The sequence below is a fragment of the Anarrhichthys ocellatus genome, unplaced genomic scaffold (assembly GCF_004355925.1).
Source record: "Anarrhichthys ocellatus isolate YVR2014 unplaced genomic scaffold, GSC_Weel_1.0 scaffold29, whole genome shotgun sequence".
Taxonomy (NCBI): domain Eukaryota; kingdom Metazoa; phylum Chordata; class Actinopteri; order Perciformes; family Anarhichadidae; genus Anarrhichthys; species Anarrhichthys ocellatus.
Genome location: NW_022280059.1, coordinates 4,121,412 through 4,140,588, shown reverse-complemented (window position 1 = coordinate 4,140,588; position 19,177 = coordinate 4,121,412). Strand labels below are relative to the sequence as shown.

Here is a 19,177-nt window from a genome sequence, read left to right as displayed (position 1 = left end):
GCTTATTGTCTGTCTCCTCCGCAAACCGCTGTACACAATGACTGCAACCAATCACAGAGGCAGAGTGGAGTTAAGCCATGCGCTGCATTGCAGTAAATGCTTCTGCAGCAGGCCTAATGCACAATGCCTGATGAAAATTAATTTACAATGAAGGACGAATTTAAATGCAGTAATTTAATCATGGCGAATTAAAGACAAAAAGTTAAAAAGGGGCGAAACAAATCAAAACAGAGTAAAGCCTGAAACACAAGCAGATGGCCTTGTAATGGGAAGCAGGTTGGGCTGGTTACCAAGTGAAAAGGGCTAAGATGAGGGTCCACAGTTTTGGCCGTGGTTTTGCAGGAAAAACACTTCTCCTCCCTAGTCTGAGCCACCCTCTTTCCTCATAGTGCTGTGGTTGTGACGCTGGCGGGAAAGGACAGGAGGCAGGCCTGGCCAAATGAGAAACAGACCCCCTTCACCCCAGTATTGCCTATTTCTCCCTGTGGCTTTTTTGTTTTCAAAGAAAAAAAGAAGGCTCTCCAAAAATAGATTTGGGGCTCGCGTGCCAATGGGTTTCGAAACCTTTTTTTTCCACTCCCTCTAGTCACGCAAGTAGCCTGGCAAGACCTTGAAGAGAGAGCGGGGGAAAAAAACAGAACTCGTAAGAGACAAGAGGATCGGAGGGGGAAAAAAGTGTTTGGAGAAAGGATTGTGGTAAGCTGAGGATGGAGCATCCCTCGAGCCCGGCCCTCTACTGAAGGAACAAGCGGCCGAGACTTCCGTGCAAGCTTCAGGTATGAGGGGTTTATGGGTAATCCAAGCATGAGCAGAGAGACCTCTCTCTGGTCTGGCCTCATTTTAGCTGGACGGTAGCCTGGGCTTCTCCAGAGAAGAGTCTGATCCTTACCAAAGGGCCTGCAGACAAAGCAGCTCACACCAGAATGCAAAGATTCCCATTCCTTATGTCCATAAGCCCACATCCCTCACTCTGATTCATTTCCTTATTGACTGATCTCCGCAGCTGGTATTCATCTTTTTATCTGTCACATATGTCATCAAGATGAGATCACTGGCTAGATTATAAAAAAAGAGAGACATTATCTTGCCCCGGTTAACTACCTTTGAAAGTCGGCCTATATTGGTAGCTTCATTATAGAAAGTGCTTTTGAACATAAGACAGTGTGAAGGACCCATGGCACAAGCTCTTCTGCAGAAGCCATGTTAAAACCATTATATCCTCCATCGTTAAATTCATTATGCCTTCAGGGCTCCATAAGTCCTCCACTGCTAAAGAGAGTCAACGTTCTCTGGAACATCTGAGTGAGGGTTAACTTTTTGGCTATACCTTTAATGTCAGGTATGGCATGCTGCAGGAAACTCTCGGCCCTCTCTCTATGTGACACTGTGGACCTCATCCTGTGTTCCAGTGCCTTTATAAATTGGCAACTCTACAGAGGGATTTCTCTAGAATTTGTCTCAACAATGTAGTAAATTCCCTCATGTAAATGACGTCAGTCAGACAATTAAAGTACAGTAATCATGCTAATGGTTTCGCTGTAGCTACAGTAGTTACACATCCCTGAAGCACAAACCGATTGTGATACATGCATTTGTAGTCTATTGGTATGTTTATTTTATAAAGCACTTTGGCTCAGTATCTCTGTTTGGGAATTGAGATTCCCACCGAGACATGTTGAGCATTTCTGTCTCACCATATCTTTCACCTATGTAAGAACACAGGACAATGTTGCAAGACCAAAAAAGGATAAAAGGCCATTTTTTTTAACCAAAAGTCAAACATATATTACATCATACATTACTAGCCTTTTGAGGAGAACGGTTAGATCCAGGTCATTCGCTGGTAATTCCAATTCAACCAAATTTGACTCCAGGTCTGTTTCTGAAAGGAGACCCAAAAGATTGTCATCTTTCAGGTTGATTAAAAGGTCTGACCTGTTGCACTCTTGTTAGCCAATTACTGTTTTAGTCACCTGCCAATGCCTGGTAAGATAAATAAATCTCTATAATCATAATTTTTCACGAGTTCAATCAATCTATCATATTTTTGGTAGAACTACATTGCTGCACCCATTTCCAGGTGGTCTACATAAAAGGTGATTCAAATCTGGCATTGTGTCTTGAAGTTAAAATTGCTTACTCAGTTATATAATGGATCGAGTTTGTAATTTATCATGAAGTGTAATTGTGCATAGCCAGACCTCAATCATGTCAAGCTCACGGACATCTAGAGAAATTCAAGCTCAGTATTTATAAGGGTTGAGACAAATACTGTGTCCCAATTCCATACTACATACAAATTGAATGTAACATGCAAAACAACAATAAGATTTGCACCAACGGACAACTTTTACTGATATCAATCCCTCAAACTATAAGCTAGAATGCTACCATCAAATAGGATTTAAAAAGAGAAAACAAATGATTGAACCGCTGTTAGTGATTACTGATATTACAAAGACAAGCATTAAAATCATCTTCAGACATTAATTCCTTTTGTTTAGAGATGAAGAAAATAAAACATTATGAGACTCATCAGATATTTACCAATGTGGCACCAAAGGTAATTGTGTAATTATGCCACTTATAGAGCTTTCTGCTTGCACATAATTCAACTGAAACAAGCAGCACCTGGATCGTGAAGCCAAAAAAATGCTTCAAAGATATTGCAGTCAGTGAACAGTATGAGCGGTAATAACTGATTCCCTCAACGGGTTGCAGGAAAAAGAGAATATTACATCTATTCCGAAGGCTGCTATACCACTAACAAAGGAAAATCATATGACAATGCATGAATTGAGTTGATTGGCATATTCTTTGATCAAAGTATGGAACTGATTAATATGAATAACAACACTTATGTTCCCCAGCAGGTTTCGGATTTCAAAGGCTGAATGCTCCATCCGTGAAAAAGCAGCTTTAAGCACGAACAGCATGAACACAGGTAGCTTAATGGCCACTGAAATAGAATACAAATGAGCTTTCCAAGTTTAAAATGGAAATTATGCTGTTTTTCAGCCTGAATGTTATTCCCATATTCATGTCCATTGTAACTATTAGTCATGATAACAAACAACCTCTAGTGTAGAGATTTGGGACATGTGAACAGCAGGGGCCATGTTAATTTGGACAAGGGGCGATAGCCTCTTTTTCACAAAAACTTCAATAATAAAAACTTTTTTCTTTGCTTCCAACTGGAAGTAAACACAGAAAGTAGTCCCCTGGTAATCGTGGGTTGTGGTTCATGTTTTATCAGCAAATGCAAGAAAATGTTTTTCTAGTTTCCAACTAATGCATGACAGCATTGACAACTCCATAAGACACGCAGGTTGAAGGGAAAAGGGCACCCTGGCACTGAAGATTGCACGTTAACGGAGCAGCCTCCTGTGTATGCACTTTGCGTTGACGGGAAAATTATAGATTTCATTTGGTTTACTCACAGCCTTTAATTTAAGTTTTGAGTAATGACTTGGCTTTTGCCCTCTTACTCATATCATCTGAGTTCTGTTGTGTATATACTGGCCTCCGATCCAAGGTGCTCGATTTGGGTCAAAGCATTCGTCTCATAACCTGAGTCTGCTATGACACTCAAGCTAAGTGCATCATCAACGGGCTGTCCAATTCAGCGTGTGCTATTTCTCAGAATACCACAGGGTTTAGGTTTCAGCTCCACAACCAGTCAGAGGCAGGCCGTGGAGCCGACAAACACCGCTGTTTCAGCTCTGTTTCATCAGGCAGCAAGACTGCCTCGGGCAATATGAGAGTGATGCAATGAGCTCCCATGACAGGTGGGGTTGGATACTAAAAAAACAACACCAATTACTAACATTGTTGACTTGCATTAATTCTAACATGTTCAAAAGTTCAAAAGAGCTCTGACAAAAACATTTCTAGAGAGAGATTATTGCACTATCGAACTTTCTCCTGTTTAATGAACTGTTTGTTGGGATAAGACAAGTGATCATCATTTTTAGTCTCTTTGATGTTTGTGTTGTACCATTATATCATTTGAGTGCTAGTATTAAGTTTTAAACTTAATGTAAAATCTGAAAACATTGTAGTCATACTAAATCCTGTAGACACATGCCTCAACTATGCTTTACTTCAGCATGTTCTTATCTGGGGAATAGAAATTTAGGGCGATTAGTAGAAACAGCAACACAGACATTTGTAAAGTAGCAAAACAAAGACAATAACAGAGAAGTAATAATAGTTTAAGAATCGTTGTGAGAACACCAGTGGCATACGCCTAAAGCTATAAATGTGAGATCTGACCTGGGATTCGGTGTGGTCAGTGTTACATGATGAATGACTTCTGAGTTGCGAACATAATGTGAATGAGACCTTTGGCAAAGTAGATGAATGGGCATCAGTAGACAAAAGCAGGATAGAAATAAGTAAGGCTCCATGATAATGTGCATGGTGCTAATTTGAACAAACAAGGCTGATCTGAGAATTGAATGCGAAGGAGCTGAAGATTTCTTTATGGTTTCCCGTGCGTTTTTTCCCAATTTCAAAGTCTTGTGTTTTGTCTTCATCCATGCTGGAAAAGCTTCAGCAAAAGCTTTAACTGGACTAAAGGGAACATGCTGTTTTTGTTGTTGTTTGTTTCTGCTTTTAGTAGAAATGAGGGCATCAGGGTTATGGTATCAAATAAAGTGTTATGGTATTGTGTTTGGATTACATCATACATGCCTATCAAGTTCTAAATAACACTTAATGGCTATCATTAAGCCAGATATTGTTAATTTGAGATAGGTTTTCTTAAGATTGGGAAAATACTGCGACTGAACTGAGCTGTTTAAGGCCCACATTTGCCCAACTCCCTATTGCGCCAGGGACAAAAGGGAGTTTTGAGTTCATACAAGGTATACGCCTGAGGTTACAGAGTAGTGAAGTGACTGTAGCTGTATTTAGAGCTTGGAGGTCTTGACTTGCGCTTTGGCAAATGTCACATCACTGACTGCTTTTAACCCATATTGAGTTTTCAAACATTGATTATTTATGGGACCTTTCACTTGCTATCCAAAATCGTAAAGCTCTGAATATATCTACGGAGTAACTGACATAATAACTGCTGACAGCTGAGAAAGATGTGACAGAGACAACAATGTGTTCACATAAGTACTTTATTCAGGCACTTTTTGCTCAAAAACATTTCTGTGGACATTTCTAGAACATTTGTGTGAACATTTGGAGGAATTTCTCTTCTATGGCACTATTATACTCACAGTTTGGACAAATATGAAACTGAAATGGCAGGTAACACTGTTCAATACAAAAAACAAAACAAAAACAACAACAAGGTACCTTTTATCAAACAGGTAGTGTTCATGTATATTTGGCTATGGTCAAAATAGCATCCTTGTAAATAATTTACCATGCCTCTCATTTTCCGAGGTCTACCTATATAATAAATAAAAAATACTTCAGAATGTTAGTGTTGCTTATATAATGTTAGAAAAGTGTCTAATTTTTTGAATAATTTGAAAGTGAGAGGAATCCACATTTAGGCCACAGTGGGGCTCTATATGTACTTATACATTATTTTATTTTATAAAGGCTGCCAAAAACACAATTATGATCACGAATGTATCTATGGCGTAGGCATTATGTGAATTATGGCATGAATTTCTTCTCATTTACTAGGAAACATTCTCTGATGGTGTTTGAACATTCATAAACATGTTTTTTTTGTAACAATTGTTAGTATTACTCTTAATTCATATTGTATTCTTTATAGTGCTATTAAAAAGAGGGGGCATATGTGATCCAAAACAACATTCATTACAGTTTGTCATTAAATATATACAAAAAAATCTGGACAAAAATGAGAAAACCTGTTGCATTTCAGTGTCCGGATGGCACTGATTTAGAGCTTAAGTAATGACTGAGGGACATTTGATCAGTCGATAAATGACCAAGACCTGCTTACATTCTCTGGAAGGATTAGGCTGCTAGCAATTTACCATTAACCATGTAGCTGCTCAATGTTCTCCCTCACATGAATTATTTTCACAATGCAAAATGAGAGCAGTAAGGCTCGTTGTGAGAATTAAAGCATGGGCACCTGAAGGATGAGATCATTGGATGTCAAGTTCCGTTTTCTTCTTGCAGAAAATGAAGGTACGTGTGTTGAGGACAAAGACAACTTTTCACATTCATGATTACCTTTTGATGAGAGATCAAACACTGGATCCGTACAAAATCTGATCACACAATAATCTATTCCGACCGATGTTTCATTTGTTTAAGCATAGATGTCTCGTCCTCTATAAATATTTACAATAATCTGTTAAAAAATCCCAATCGATAAAGCATTGATGAAGAGCTTCACTTAAAACCACAAGGTTAAGAATTACAAGAGATAAAACCAACTTACAGTACAAACAAGTATACAGTACAAACTACAAATATACAAATATAGAAATATATTCCGAGGTTTTAACAACCTTTTGACACTTTAATGCCATTTCTTGTCAGGAACCACATGTGAATATAAAAATATAGACAATGCTTTTGTACAAAATATTGACATCATGTATGAATCTCCTTTCGAATGTGCAAAATAACACTGATCAACAGAAAAATGAGGAGTTTCTTTACAAAAACACACAAAAAAGGCAAAGTCCATTTTGGCCTGTTCGTCGTAAAATCGTGTAGTTTAGTTTTTCTTCAGTAAGCAACACAATGTCAGCTATTTGGACTTCTTAGTGTAATCTTGTGTACTCTTAAAGGAGAGAAAAAAACTTTGACTCATTTAAGGTTGCAGCCCCTGTGGTCATACAGTAGAACAAGTCTGGGACAGCAATGACTCAGTTTTAAATCACCAAATTTAAATCCTCAGCTCTGCCTCCTCACTGTGTTCTAAATTGTGTTCAGTTGTGCTGATCACTGATGCAGAGGGGCCCTGTGAGACACTGAAGGGTGTGATCGCAGGAGAACGTGCTGCCAGTGGTGAGAGAGAGGGAGAGAAACTCGGAGACATGGCGACTGAGGAAATGGATCCCTCTGCGCTGAGGGGAGACCTTCGAAAAGAAGCCAAGTGGGGGAACGTCCTCCCCACAGCAGGCTTTGGAGGTACAGTTTTGGCCCCGGGGTGGGCCACAGAGGTTATGAGAGGCGGGGGGTCGATTCTTGACTCTGCCTTCGCTTTGTGATGAAATGACCTGCGAGGATGAGGAGGAGCCGTCTCATCTTTTAAACGTGCTATTTCAGTAAAAACGTTAGCTAAAGGCTGGAACTGGGGACACCAGTTTAGCAGGTAGTCCCAGTTATAGCTGCCCCTCAGCTCCTCATCACTGGCCACGATGGCTGTCAGGGAGCCATCTACAGCAGGCTTTCCATCCTCTGGGAAAGTATAATCTTTAGGGTGGGAGATGCTGAGTCCCCGTCCCATTCCCACATATCCACCCCCCTCATCCCTGTAAACTGGCACCTGGCCAGCTAATAAAGTACCATTCAGACTGCACAGTTTCTTCCCTTTGAACCAATCGATGGAAGGCTCACAGGACACGTCTGACAGCTGATCTGCATCCTGCTGGATTCCTGAGTCTGGACCTCGGGCAGAGATGCGCTCCTGCATCGAGGAGGAGATACTTGACACCCGAGGGTATTCATTAATCATTCTGATCTCATCATCCTCTGCTGCCTCTGCCTCCGCAGAGCCACGCCCACTGGAGTGGGAAGGATCCAGGGATCCTCCACGAGTGTATGGACCCCCGGAGCTGCCACTCTGATCGGCCGTGTATCCAGGAAGGGCCTGATGGTAAATCCTTTCACTTGCTGCTATCTTTGTTTCCTCAAACTTGTGCAGCATGGTGCCTGACTTGGCTTGAGTTCGTCCGTGTGCCTTTCGCTCCTTTCTCTGACGCCTTAATTTAACAAAAAAGAGCGCCACAGCAATTATTATCAATATAACTATGGTCCCAAGTGAAACTGCAACAACGCTGACAAGCAGCATATTCATGTCTGTGGTGAGACCAAAAGATGTATGGGTCACATCTACGGAAACTTTGGCCACTGCTACGCGGGACGTCTCCAGAGGGCTGTGAGCGGTCACGTCCAGTGTCATTAGACGCACCTCTCTTTTAGAGCGACTCATATGTCTACTGTAGCTGTCCATCTTTAAGGAAATTGCTCCTGTTGATTTATTGACTTCAAAATAAGGTGAACTGTCTGCTAGAGAGTAGAGGACAATGCCATCCACGCCTCCGTCCTCATCTCTGGCTTGCACTTTGCCAATGATCTGACCTTTCTTTGCTCTCTCAGGCACTTCAAATGAGAACTCTGAGGAGGTGAAAACAGGATCATATTCATCTTCCCCTGTAACATAAATCTGCACTGTTACAGTAGCCGAATAGTTGCCAGCATCCATGGCAACAGCAACAAAACGGAATGAGTTCACCCTCTCAAAGTCAAAAGTAGAGCGAGTCCGTACTTCTCCTGAAGTTTGGTTCATGAGGAAGGCCTCTCTTCCCTCTTTAGGGTTGTCTAACATGTTGTACCTCAACTGTCCAAAAACACCTCTGTCATGGTCGATTGCATGCAGCATGGTGACTAAGGCATTCTGGGGTTGGTTTTCCCTGATGCTCGCAGTTATTAGTTTGAGGGGAAAGAAGGGTCGGTTGTCGTTGATGTCCTTCACCTCAATACTGACTGTGGACAAAGCATAGTGACCTTGACCGTCTGTAGCCTGGACAACAATCATATGGGACCACTGTCTCTCAGTATCCAGAGGCCTCTGCAGCCTCAAGGCTCCGGTCCACTGGTCCACCTGGAAAAGGTCTGTCTCGTCCCCGGAGCTTATGGAGTACTGCACCTCTCCATTGGGAGCAGAGTCTGGATCTGTGGCAGACAGATGCAAGAGCTCTGTCCCTGCTGCCGCACCCTCATTCAGTATGACACTGTACTCTGCTCGGCTGAAGGCTGGAGGGTTGTCATTGGCATCTGTGACACTGATGAGAATGGGAACGCTGGAGCTGCGCTGAGGGATTCCTCGATCTGATACCACAACAGTCAGGTTAAAACTTGGCACTGCTTCAAAGTCAAGCTCCTCCACCAGGATCAGAGTCCCGACTGTCTGGAAGCCCTGTCCCTCCAAGAAGTGCACGCTGCTCTCAATCTGGAAGGTATTACCTGAGTTGCCACTGGCAATGGCAAAATCAAAACCACAGTTGTCCCGCGACAGGTCTCCGTCCACAGCTTCTAAGATCAGAACAGTTGATCCGGGAAGTCCATCTTCACATACAGTGGCTCTGTACTCTGACTGATGGAAGATGGGGGCGTTGTCATTGACATCGGAAACGTGTACCTGGACAGTGGCAATGGATGAAAGGGATGGAGTGCCCTGGTCCCGCACCTCAATTACCACCAGGATGGAGGGATTCTTAAAATCAAACTCTGTTCGTTGGTTGACAAACAGAGTACCTATAAGATTAAAAGAAAGTGGTTATTAAAAGAGCAACTTCATTTTAGTCTTCTGTCCAGAGCTCATCATTTAAATCGTCCGAGTTGGATTTGTGGCTCATTGAAATAAATAACACTGTAGCAGGTTTGGGCACATGCTGTTGAATGGAACCGTATTTAAGGCAAAGGAATAGTATTTGAGAATAGGAGACAAAATGAGGCAAACAGACTACTCTTTTATAATGGACTTATATTTAGATGCTGTCTCAGGCAAAACATCTGAGGCAAATCACTTAAATAAATAAATAAATTTGGCTTTGAATGACTTTTAATGAACAAAATGATTAAATACATTGGCAAAGCCTGTTGCAAATATGTCCAAACCACAAATGTGCATCCAAGAAGAGCCTTAGGGGATAACATTTTTATGAAGGGTAATTAAGGGGAGCTCTAGTTAGAGAACAGTTCTGAACAACTGTAAATGTGCACACAGTAATCTCACCGTTGCTTGGGTCGATGTAGAAGACTCCCCTCGTTGATGACATTACTCTGTAGGTTATCTTCCCGTTCTCCCCAGAGTCACGGTCAGTGGCTGTTACTGTGATGACTGCACTGCCTGCTGGGAGGTGCTCTGATACAGTGACCTAATAAGAAACACACCATACAGATTAAAACAGATTATATATCCATTACAAGTATACTTCAACAATTTAACAGACATGTTAATTATCAAAAAGGTGGTGGTATATGCATGTGTGAGGAGGTAGCTGTACCTGATACAAGTCTTGAGTAAAGGTGGGTGCGTTATCGTTCACATCGTCCACCAGCACAGTGATGTTAGCCTCGCTTTGATGTATAGAGTCGGATGAGCGGACAGTCAGAGTGTACCACGTCCTGTCCTCATAGTCCAGAAGGCCAGTCAGAGACACCCCTCCTCCATAACGATGAATCCCAAACATGCCTTGAATGTTTGTATCCAGGTGTAGTGTGTAAGAAAGGGCTGGCCCTGAGTCTACGTCATTTCCTGTTACTTGGGTGATAACTGTGCCAATCATAGTATCTGTTTGATAAAAAGTTGCAGAGGCAGGAGAAAAACACATTTAGGTTGCAGCCGAAATAAAGCACAGAGATTCTAAGTAAATAAAAAAAGACATTTTCTTTATTAAGAAATATCCTGTTCTTGAGAGCCTTGATCTAATAGACAGGAAATGAACAGAGGAACTTGGCAATAGCCTGTTTCATAATAGGGTCAGACTTTCCTCTCTGAGCCCCACTGAGTGAGCTGCCAGGGAGTGTGATGTGAGGCTTTATGATAAGATCACTGGACTAACTTCCACTGTGAAGCTGACTTACCCTCGGGCACTCGGATCTCTCGATGGAGAGGAATCATGGGACTGTTGTCGTTGAGGTCGATGATGATCACAGTGAGCGTGGCAGAGCCAGCCAATCGCGGGCTTCCCCGGTCTGTTGCCGTAACAACAAGCCTGGTGGCAAATAATGAATGTCAGTGTCTGAACTTTTAACTTTTATGAATCCGGTTGAGTAATGATTCACCCCCCACCAAGATCAGCCCTGTTTTTTGTGTCAGAAGATTTTTTTAAAGTGCTCACTTGCAAACGTAATGTAAAAGTAAATACTTTTTAAAAATCATTTACACTTTTTAATGAAATATACAAAACAAAGGATCTTAACCATTAAGTTATCACAGTAACAAACATTGAACAGGCACTTGTCACGGGCAGAGATGAGTCGAGAGGAGCCACATGGCAGGATGTGATAACAGACAAAGAGAAAAACTCACTTTGTTTGCGTCCAGATCTCTCTGTCCATTATGGCTGCAGTGGTGATGCTGCCGGTCACTGGGTCTATCTTAAACAAGCCACTCATGGACGATGACCTGATAGAGTAGGTCACCTGACCATTTTGTCCCTGGTCCAGGTCATCTGCAGCAACCTGAGGAAATGACCAACCCATTTTGGAAATTAAAATATGGAAATATTTGCAGCAGCTGTTTCAGTGTAACATGAACTAGTGAGCAATATTGGACTTGGAAGTCAAGAGTTAATAAAAATGGCCCTGGCTTCATGGCATAAATGATTCTCTAGTATATTCAGATGGGACACTGACAATTGAACAGAGACATTTCTCTATACTGCTGAAACAATCCAGGTTTCTGAAGCACGAGTTACTTTTTAATAGACGTGTAGGGGACAGGCTACTGTACCTGAATAATGGGAAAATCATAGCCCTGTGCCTCTCTAATGTAGGCCACATAGTTCTGGAGTTGGAAGCGTGGCAAGTTGTCATTGACGTCCTGCAGGATTAAGTTGACAGCCATGTAGGAGCTGGAGGATGCTGTCTCAGCTTTCACCACAAGGCGGAGTTTCGGGGTCTCCTCAAAGTCTAGTTCTTCAGATTTCTGGACCCATATTTCACCTAATTCACAAAAATAACAATGAGTCACTGTAGGTTTGGAAAACATTGTTTTACAATGTATGCTGCCATCTCTGCACTTACCAGTAATGGAGTTTATTCCAAAAGATTGCATTCTGTTTCCACTGAAAATACTGTAGCTGATACCAGTTTGAGAACCTCCGGGGTACTGGGCCTCAGTCTGTGTTACTACTGTGCCTGTAAGGTGAAAAACACACTTGGTTGAAACATTTTACTTCCAGTTATTATTTCTACTACACATTCACAAATTCCCAAGTAAAAACATTGATCTCTAATATCAAAACCTTTTGCAGCGTTCTCCTGCAGACTGACGTCTCGAACCTTGCGAGAGAAGCGAATCCCTCTGTAGCTTTGTTCCCTGATATAAACGATAACCACCCCCAGGGAAGATTGAGCCGGGTTGCCCTGATCCATGGCCTGAACTATCAAAGTTCTCTGGCTTTGGGTCAGAGTCTGTAGCTTCTCTGTGGCCTGGATGTCTCCCGTCAGTGAGTTGATGGTGAAGCCCCTCACAGGGTTGGCGAAACGATAAAACACAGAGCCATTAGCCCCGAAGTCCTTGTCCTCCGCCCGCATGGTGGCCAGCACTCGGCGGCTGGACACGCTGCTGACGGAGATGTTCACAATAAGCGGGTCCTGAATGAAGAAGGGTGCATTGTCGTTCACATCCTGAATGTAGACGGTCACCTGAACAGTGGAGTTATGTGGGTTTGCAGGGGAGGAGTCAGTGGCACACACATTAAAGGTGTAAGAGGCAGTTCTCTCTCTGTCCAGGGGTGCTGCTGTGATGATGCGGCCTGTGTTCTGGTCTATGATAAACATGCCCTTTGAGCCAGTGCTCAGAAAGTACAGCACCTGGCTGTTGGGGCCCTGGTCCAGATCAATGGCTTTCACCTCTAGGACCAGTGAGCCGATGGGAACATCTTCCGAAACGTCTGCAGTGTAGCTGCTACTCTGAAACTGGGGGCTGTGATCATTGATGTCCATAACGGTCACCTCCACCGTAGCAGAGCTGCTGAGGGGAGGGTGGCCCTGGTCCTGAGCTGTGACTGTTAGCGTGTACCCAGCCCTCCTCTCTTGATCCAGAGGCCTTGAGGTGGACAACACACCTGACTGTCTTTCCAAGAGAAAATCTCCCAATGGATCTCCAGCTGCAAGTAGAGTAATGGCAAACGGTTATACATTTTTTTTAATGCTAAATCATGGGACCAGTTGAGCTTATCATTTAGAAACTCAATTGTACAATAAACAAAATGCCAAATCACCTGTAATTTTGTAGTTAATTTCCCCACTATCTCCTGCATCCTGGTCTGTGGCTTTCAGGGTAAACATAGGCAATGTCGGCAGGTTTTCCGGCACCTCTATGCTGTAGTAGAGACGTCCAAAGAAAGGGGCGTTGTCATTCTCATCAAGCACTCTGATCCTCACTGTGGCTTTGGCATAATTGGGAGGAAGTCCTTCATCTTTTGCATAAACTGTCAAAACATAAGAAAACAATCACACCCATTATTAACAGCAACAGTATTAATGGTGACTTTAAAGATTAAGATTAAAGAAATTTGAAATTCGCAAAGTAACTCTTAAATATTTTTGATCTGAAAGCAGTCATCTTTGGGCATGTTTTATCTGTGATGGTGGACATCTGTCAGAGGGCAGTACCTGTCACGGTGTAGTACTCCTGGAGCTCCCTGTCCAGTGACTTAGAGGTAGATATTACACCTGTCACTGGGTTGATGCTGAAACCCTCCTCTGAGATTCCACCATATGTCACTTGCCCATTGGTTCCTACAGAGAAACACACAGTCATTGTAAAAAACAAAGCTACCAAATGTCACCAAAGCTTTGAGAAGAAAACAACAGGTAATTGTATTTCTCTTGTTACTGGCTTGTATACCTATTTGTTTGTTTGTCATTAGTTTTTGCTGTCAAAGCGTTTTGCAGTGTCGATCCTCTCTCAGGTGTCTGGATGCCAGATTGCGTGCCAACAGCCTGGCAACCTCACCTGTTTACTTCACTAATTACTTTTGGAGAGAAAGTTTATAATCCTTCGGTTTTACGTGCTTCTGACTAAGCCAGAGGGAATGCACCCTTTCTGTAGCCCCGCCCCCACCCTACTGAGTCTTCAATTAAAAACAACTCTTAATGTCTGTAATGTGTACACATAACCAGCACATGAAGGCTGAGAAGAAATAAAGGCATTTTTTCCCGTCTTGATTGCTGATGCAGCACAAAAAAACAAACAAACACAGAGAACACACAGCATGCTTTAGATAATTTGTTCAAAAGATGTGTGCTTGTCTTGGTTAAAACCAGGCTAAATTTAGCTGAACGTTTTTTTAGACATCTAGTTTAGATGTAACTACATCAACATTTCTATGATGATAATTCATCATGTAGTAAGGACGTGGTAGTAGTATTTTGACCTGCAAATGACCAAATCAGTTCTCAACGGGATATAATTGTTGATTTAAAAGTAGGATTACATGTGCAGGCTACAGTAACCAAGTCAGTGCACGTTGTATGTCTCACCTTGGTCCAGGTCAGAGGCGGACACCGTCAACACACTAGTTCCTGGTGGCCGGTTCTCAGAGATCTGGGCTTCATACTGGCTCTCCTCAAACCATGGCACCTCATCGTTAACGTCAATCACGTGGACACACAGCAGCTGGCTGGACGAATGTTGGGGTATCCCATGATCCTCAGCGGTTATTGTGAGGTTAAAGATGTCCTGCTCCTCACGGTCCAGAGGTTTGAAAATAGACAGAGAGCCTTAGAGAGATGAATCAGGGGCGAAATGTGAGGAGAGGTTTCCTGCATGTTTGTGTGTATCTGTGTGTGTATGTGTTTAATTATAGCCTGTTTCACAGTGGCAGTTACACACGACAACTTCGGCACGAAAGAATGCTATCAGAGGCAATAAAATATGCCACTTTCCATGGTTGTGTGTCGTCAAGTTATTTAAAAAGCAAGTGTGAAAAGTTGCCGTGTGAGACCCAAATCAGAGCTAATCTACTCCACACACACACAGCTTTGCCTACCTGAGCGCTACCACCACCACCACCACTGCTCTAACAGCCCAACAGTCTGGCCACAGTTTACGAGATTTTCCATTGGAGAATGCCGCAGCCATCGAGAAAGAAGCAGTAAACACACGCTCTAGACACGCAACAGCCAGGCCTGCCGTGCTCCGTAGAAATTAGGGGCACCCTTTCATTATCCTGCCTTAAGATGGTAGAGCTTGCATTGATTCAATTTCAATTTCATGCTTTAAAATGAGCTACAACTGTTAAAGAAAGAGGTCCAAGGCTGTTTTGGTTTTAACTTTTTTGTTCATTTTTTTGCCTTGTATCTTGCTAGGACTGAGATAACTTGCCCCTAAGACTTTAATCTGGTGGGAGTTACAAACTGGAATATTTTCACTAAATTTGACTCCTCTGTGATCCTGCCGTATCCCTGGTCACTGATAACACATGGGCAGAAAAAAGACAGTTGGAAACAGGAGAACGTTTTTACTTTGGATGTTTTCAATTCCAAAATCCTAAACCTATGTGAGGTTTGTGCCGCCAACACTTTGGACTGCTGTGTGAGGGTTAGCTGAGGTTTCTCAGACACATTTTTCTTCTCTTATATGCAGAAGTCGTTTATCACCATTTGATATGTTAATCCCAGAATGGTGCTGTTTTTTGCAAGGAAGCAATTCGCCATATCACCGGTGTGTTCTCCCTTTGCTCCAAAAGTGAAATTAATAACCTCCCCTCTGACAATGAGTGATGAGAATGTGTCTCATACTGTGACTTTATATATTCCTAATCATAGCTTGATAGTTCTCTCTATTGTGGTCAACTGTGGGCAGAAGTAATGAAAACAGAGTGTGCAGAGATGGTACCTGGTCTCCGGTCACTGACCCCAAAACGGGAGCAAACCAGGTGCTCAGAGGATTAACTCTGTCAGTATTCGAACAAATAACCAGTGTGCATGAAAACACTTCAAGATGGGAGCACATTCAGGGCTGAAGCAGAAGTGGCATGCATGACAGACGTTGAATGTTTCCATCCCCGAGCTGCTCTAACGGGCATCCCTGTTGGCGACTTGAAGGGGAAGGCGGAGCCAAAGTTGACACGTGTCTCAAACACCACAACAAAGCCCACAGGACCAAATAGCCCAAGGTCAATGTTGACTAAGTGACAGAGTCTCATGCAAGCACACAAGCACATATGTGCATGCCTACACACCCACACACACACACGTGCGTACACATAAACACGCGTAACTGATCCCTTCTCTAATGGTTCCCAGAAGCCCAAGCAGGAGGTTCTTTGGTCTTTCATGGGAATAGATCTACAATAACAGATGATAGGTTGTGTGTGCGTGCGTGTGTGTGTGTTTAATATTTGGCAGGCTACTCTGTCTGTCTGGCCTCCAACTGAGAGAAATAAGTCATGAAAGGTGAAGCAAGAGTTGTGCAGCACTAAGATTTAAGCAGAGTATTACAAGAGTTTGTGTGTGTTTATGTAGCGGGAGGTTTGGTAATTCTGATGGGGGGCTGTGTGGAAGCACATGGAAAGGTGAGTACACATGCTCTGCATGTGTGAAATTCAGAGGTGGCACAAATGCTTTAAAAGTCCATGAAAAGACTAAAACAGAGGTGAACAGATGCAGATTCGCTTGTCTGTTTAAAATGAAAATATTTCAACATGAGCAGGGGATTTTCAAGACACAGTAATTCTTAAACACTGGAATTACCAACAGGTGCAAGAAATATAAAATAATAAATGACGAGCTGAACATTCTAACATTATTAAAATGAAAACACAGGAGCAAAAAAGAGTGGGCCTGGTGGAAAATAAGTAAACAGCTGAAAGTCCAAGATTTTAAAACCTTTCCTGATAATACCATGCCAACTGATTGCAGTAATTGTCTGAGCGGTGACAAAATGGGGCTATCTGATTAAAACAAGTGCTGTACATAATTGCATATACACAAGGAGCAAGGAAAGACATTCCAGACTATGAAATAAAACTTTATGAAAAACTAATCATAATCATAATTTTCTTCCAAAACATTCTCTCAGATATATTCACTTATGCAACACTACCACCAGACAGAGCATGATGATTCCCCAAATGATGTTCAATAACGTTATTTTATAAATGATCTGATTCTACAATATCTGCGCTTGACAACTATCAACATTTTGACTGTATTGGCACTGGGCTGGACTTACCAGTGTTAGGGTTGAGGCTGAATGTCCCCCCAGTGTTGCCTGACTGGATGCTGTATGTCACTCTGCCGTTCTCCCCCTGGTCTGCATCTCTGGCCATGACATACAGCGCCACAAAGCCCACCGGCTGGTCTTCCATCACACTGACAGCTGTTGGCGAGCTGAACACCGGTGGATTGTCGTTCTCATCGGTTACGTACACCCTCGCCGTGACAGAACCCCAGCGCCTCTGGCTGGCATCGTGGGCAGAGTCTGTTGCCTTTACAACCAGAATCAGGTTGGACGTGACCTCATGGTCCAGCTCCTGGCCCAAGGAGAGAACCCCAGTGGAAGGGTCGAGGGTTAGTAGGCTAGGGGTGTTTGGCCACTGGTGGAAAATGGAGTACTTCAGCTCACTGTTGGGACCACTGCCATCCTTATCTGTGGCCTGGAAGGTATAGACAGAAGAGCCGGGCTCCATGTTTTCAGAGATGACAATTGTGATGGGGTCCTCGGGGAACTGAGGGGCGTGGTCATTGCTGTCCTCTATGTCAATGTCCAGGTGGACCAGGGTGCTGCTAGGAAGGGCGTGAGAGAGGTTATCCACCTCAATCTCCAGGGTGTAGCGTGCGTCTCGCTCATAGTCAAGAGGACGAGCTAGGTACACGTCTCCGTTCAGACGGTCCACGACGAAGGTCCCATCTCGGCCTGTACCCCCAACCACTGTGTAGGTCACCTCCCCTTCTTCAGGGGTTTCTCTGTCAGGAATGCGGACTGAGCCAATAACAGATCCAGGCTTGGTCTCCTCCACAGAGTTTAAGGATACAGAATTGGTCTTAGAAGTCAGTCTGTTAGTGCTGAGAACCTGCATTGAAGAAGAACACTGTATGATTATAGGAGGACACAGCTACATATCAGTGGATCTAATGTTTCATTGAGATGCCTTCTGGCAAAGTTAATAAATGCCAATACAAAGTAATATTTAATGGATTTGGGGCAAAACAAAAACAGATTTTGTCCTCTCGTCTCTCTTGTACTGTATGTCTTCAGTGGGAACAAATGAAACCCGTTACAAGAGGTTTTTATAGACATGAATAACATGTCTGCTAACCTTAATCACACTTAATCTGATACTCATGTCGCTGCCAGGAAAAATAATAAATGATAAAAGTAACACAATCAAGAGGAGTAAATGGTGAGAGGGTTTGAATCTAGCACTGGGACATATCCCCGTACTGTGTATAGCTTTACGCTCCCTTTGATGAGCAATGCAAGTGTCTTCAAAGACTACAACATTGTTACTTCTCTCTTTTGTATGAAAAGAGCACCATAAGTAACACACATGACACATTGTTTTAATAAATCATAAGCAGATGTATACTGGGAGGTAAAGGGAGCAGTTATGCTGATCACACATTCAGCAGCATTACTGACTGTTTTTTAAGCTGAAGGCGTGATCATACTCAGCACTGCATCCTACAGAACAGTTCCCACAGTAAGCAGGCCCGCAAAAAAATAGGCTGTGTTTGTTGTGAAATCTTACATGACAAGCTGTAAATTGCTTCCATATTTAATGGAAAAAGCAGTGTTCCAGAAATAAATTGGTATAGTCCCATCCTATCGTCGATGGATTTAGAAGAGATGATTAAAGGAAATTACAGAAATGCGTCAGCGGGCAATAAAAACACCGCACTGTATAATCCAATTAACTAATAATCATGACTTTCAATTTTTGTTGTTGGAAGGGAGGAAAAACTGAAGTGGCACTTAATGGATCTGTTTACATGGCAACTCTATTTTCCTGGAACCTATAAATCTATGTTCCTTCGAGGGTTCTTCCATTGTGTCCCTTTTCCGTTCTAGATTAACTATTAACGGAATTACCTTCAATGCTGTGTTTTATGTGAGTGTATAGTCCTGCTGCTCATTGCAAAAAGGGCTACTGTATTAAAAAAGTGTTGAAGTCATTGAGAATGACCTTGATCAGAGCCGTCTACAGCTGGCCCTCATCACAAGCCAGCTGGGAGTATTTGATTCAGACCCACTTTTCCATTTCAGATAGAAATTTCCCTTTTTGAAAAGTCACAGGGGAAGAAAGGGGAGGGGATGGGAGGA

General features: G+C 42.7%; 1 protein-coding gene across 1 annotated transcript in view; it reads right to left on the bottom strand.

The window, feature by feature from the left end:
- Nucleotides 1–5,108: 5,108 nt before the first annotated feature.
- LOC116392378 (protocadherin-16-like) overlaps nt 5,109–19,177 on the bottom strand; it is a 79,235-nt gene continuing 65,166 nt past the window's right edge. Inside the window, exons 10-21 of the mRNA XM_031863762.1 lie at nt 17,087–17,927; nt 14,392–14,631; nt 13,522–13,647; nt 13,128–13,337; nt 12,147–13,013; nt 11,926–12,039; nt 11,633–11,844; nt 11,210–11,361; nt 10,762–10,892; nt 10,182–10,468; nt 9,911–10,052; nt 5,109–9,429 (exon numbers count right to left, since the gene is read on the bottom strand). Of these exons, the coding sequence (XP_031719622.1) occupies nt 6,836–9,429; nt 9,911–10,052; nt 10,182–10,468; nt 10,762–10,892; nt 11,210–11,361; nt 11,633–11,844; nt 11,926–12,039; nt 12,147–13,013; nt 13,128–13,337; nt 13,522–13,647; nt 14,392–14,631; nt 17,087–17,927 (5,916 nt within the window). The 3' untranslated portion in view covers nt 5,109–6,835. The remainder of the gene's footprint in view (nt 9,430–9,910; nt 10,053–10,181; nt 10,469–10,761; nt 10,893–11,209; nt 11,362–11,632; nt 11,845–11,925; nt 12,040–12,146; nt 13,014–13,127; nt 13,338–13,521; nt 13,648–14,391; nt 14,632–17,086; nt 17,928–19,177) is intronic.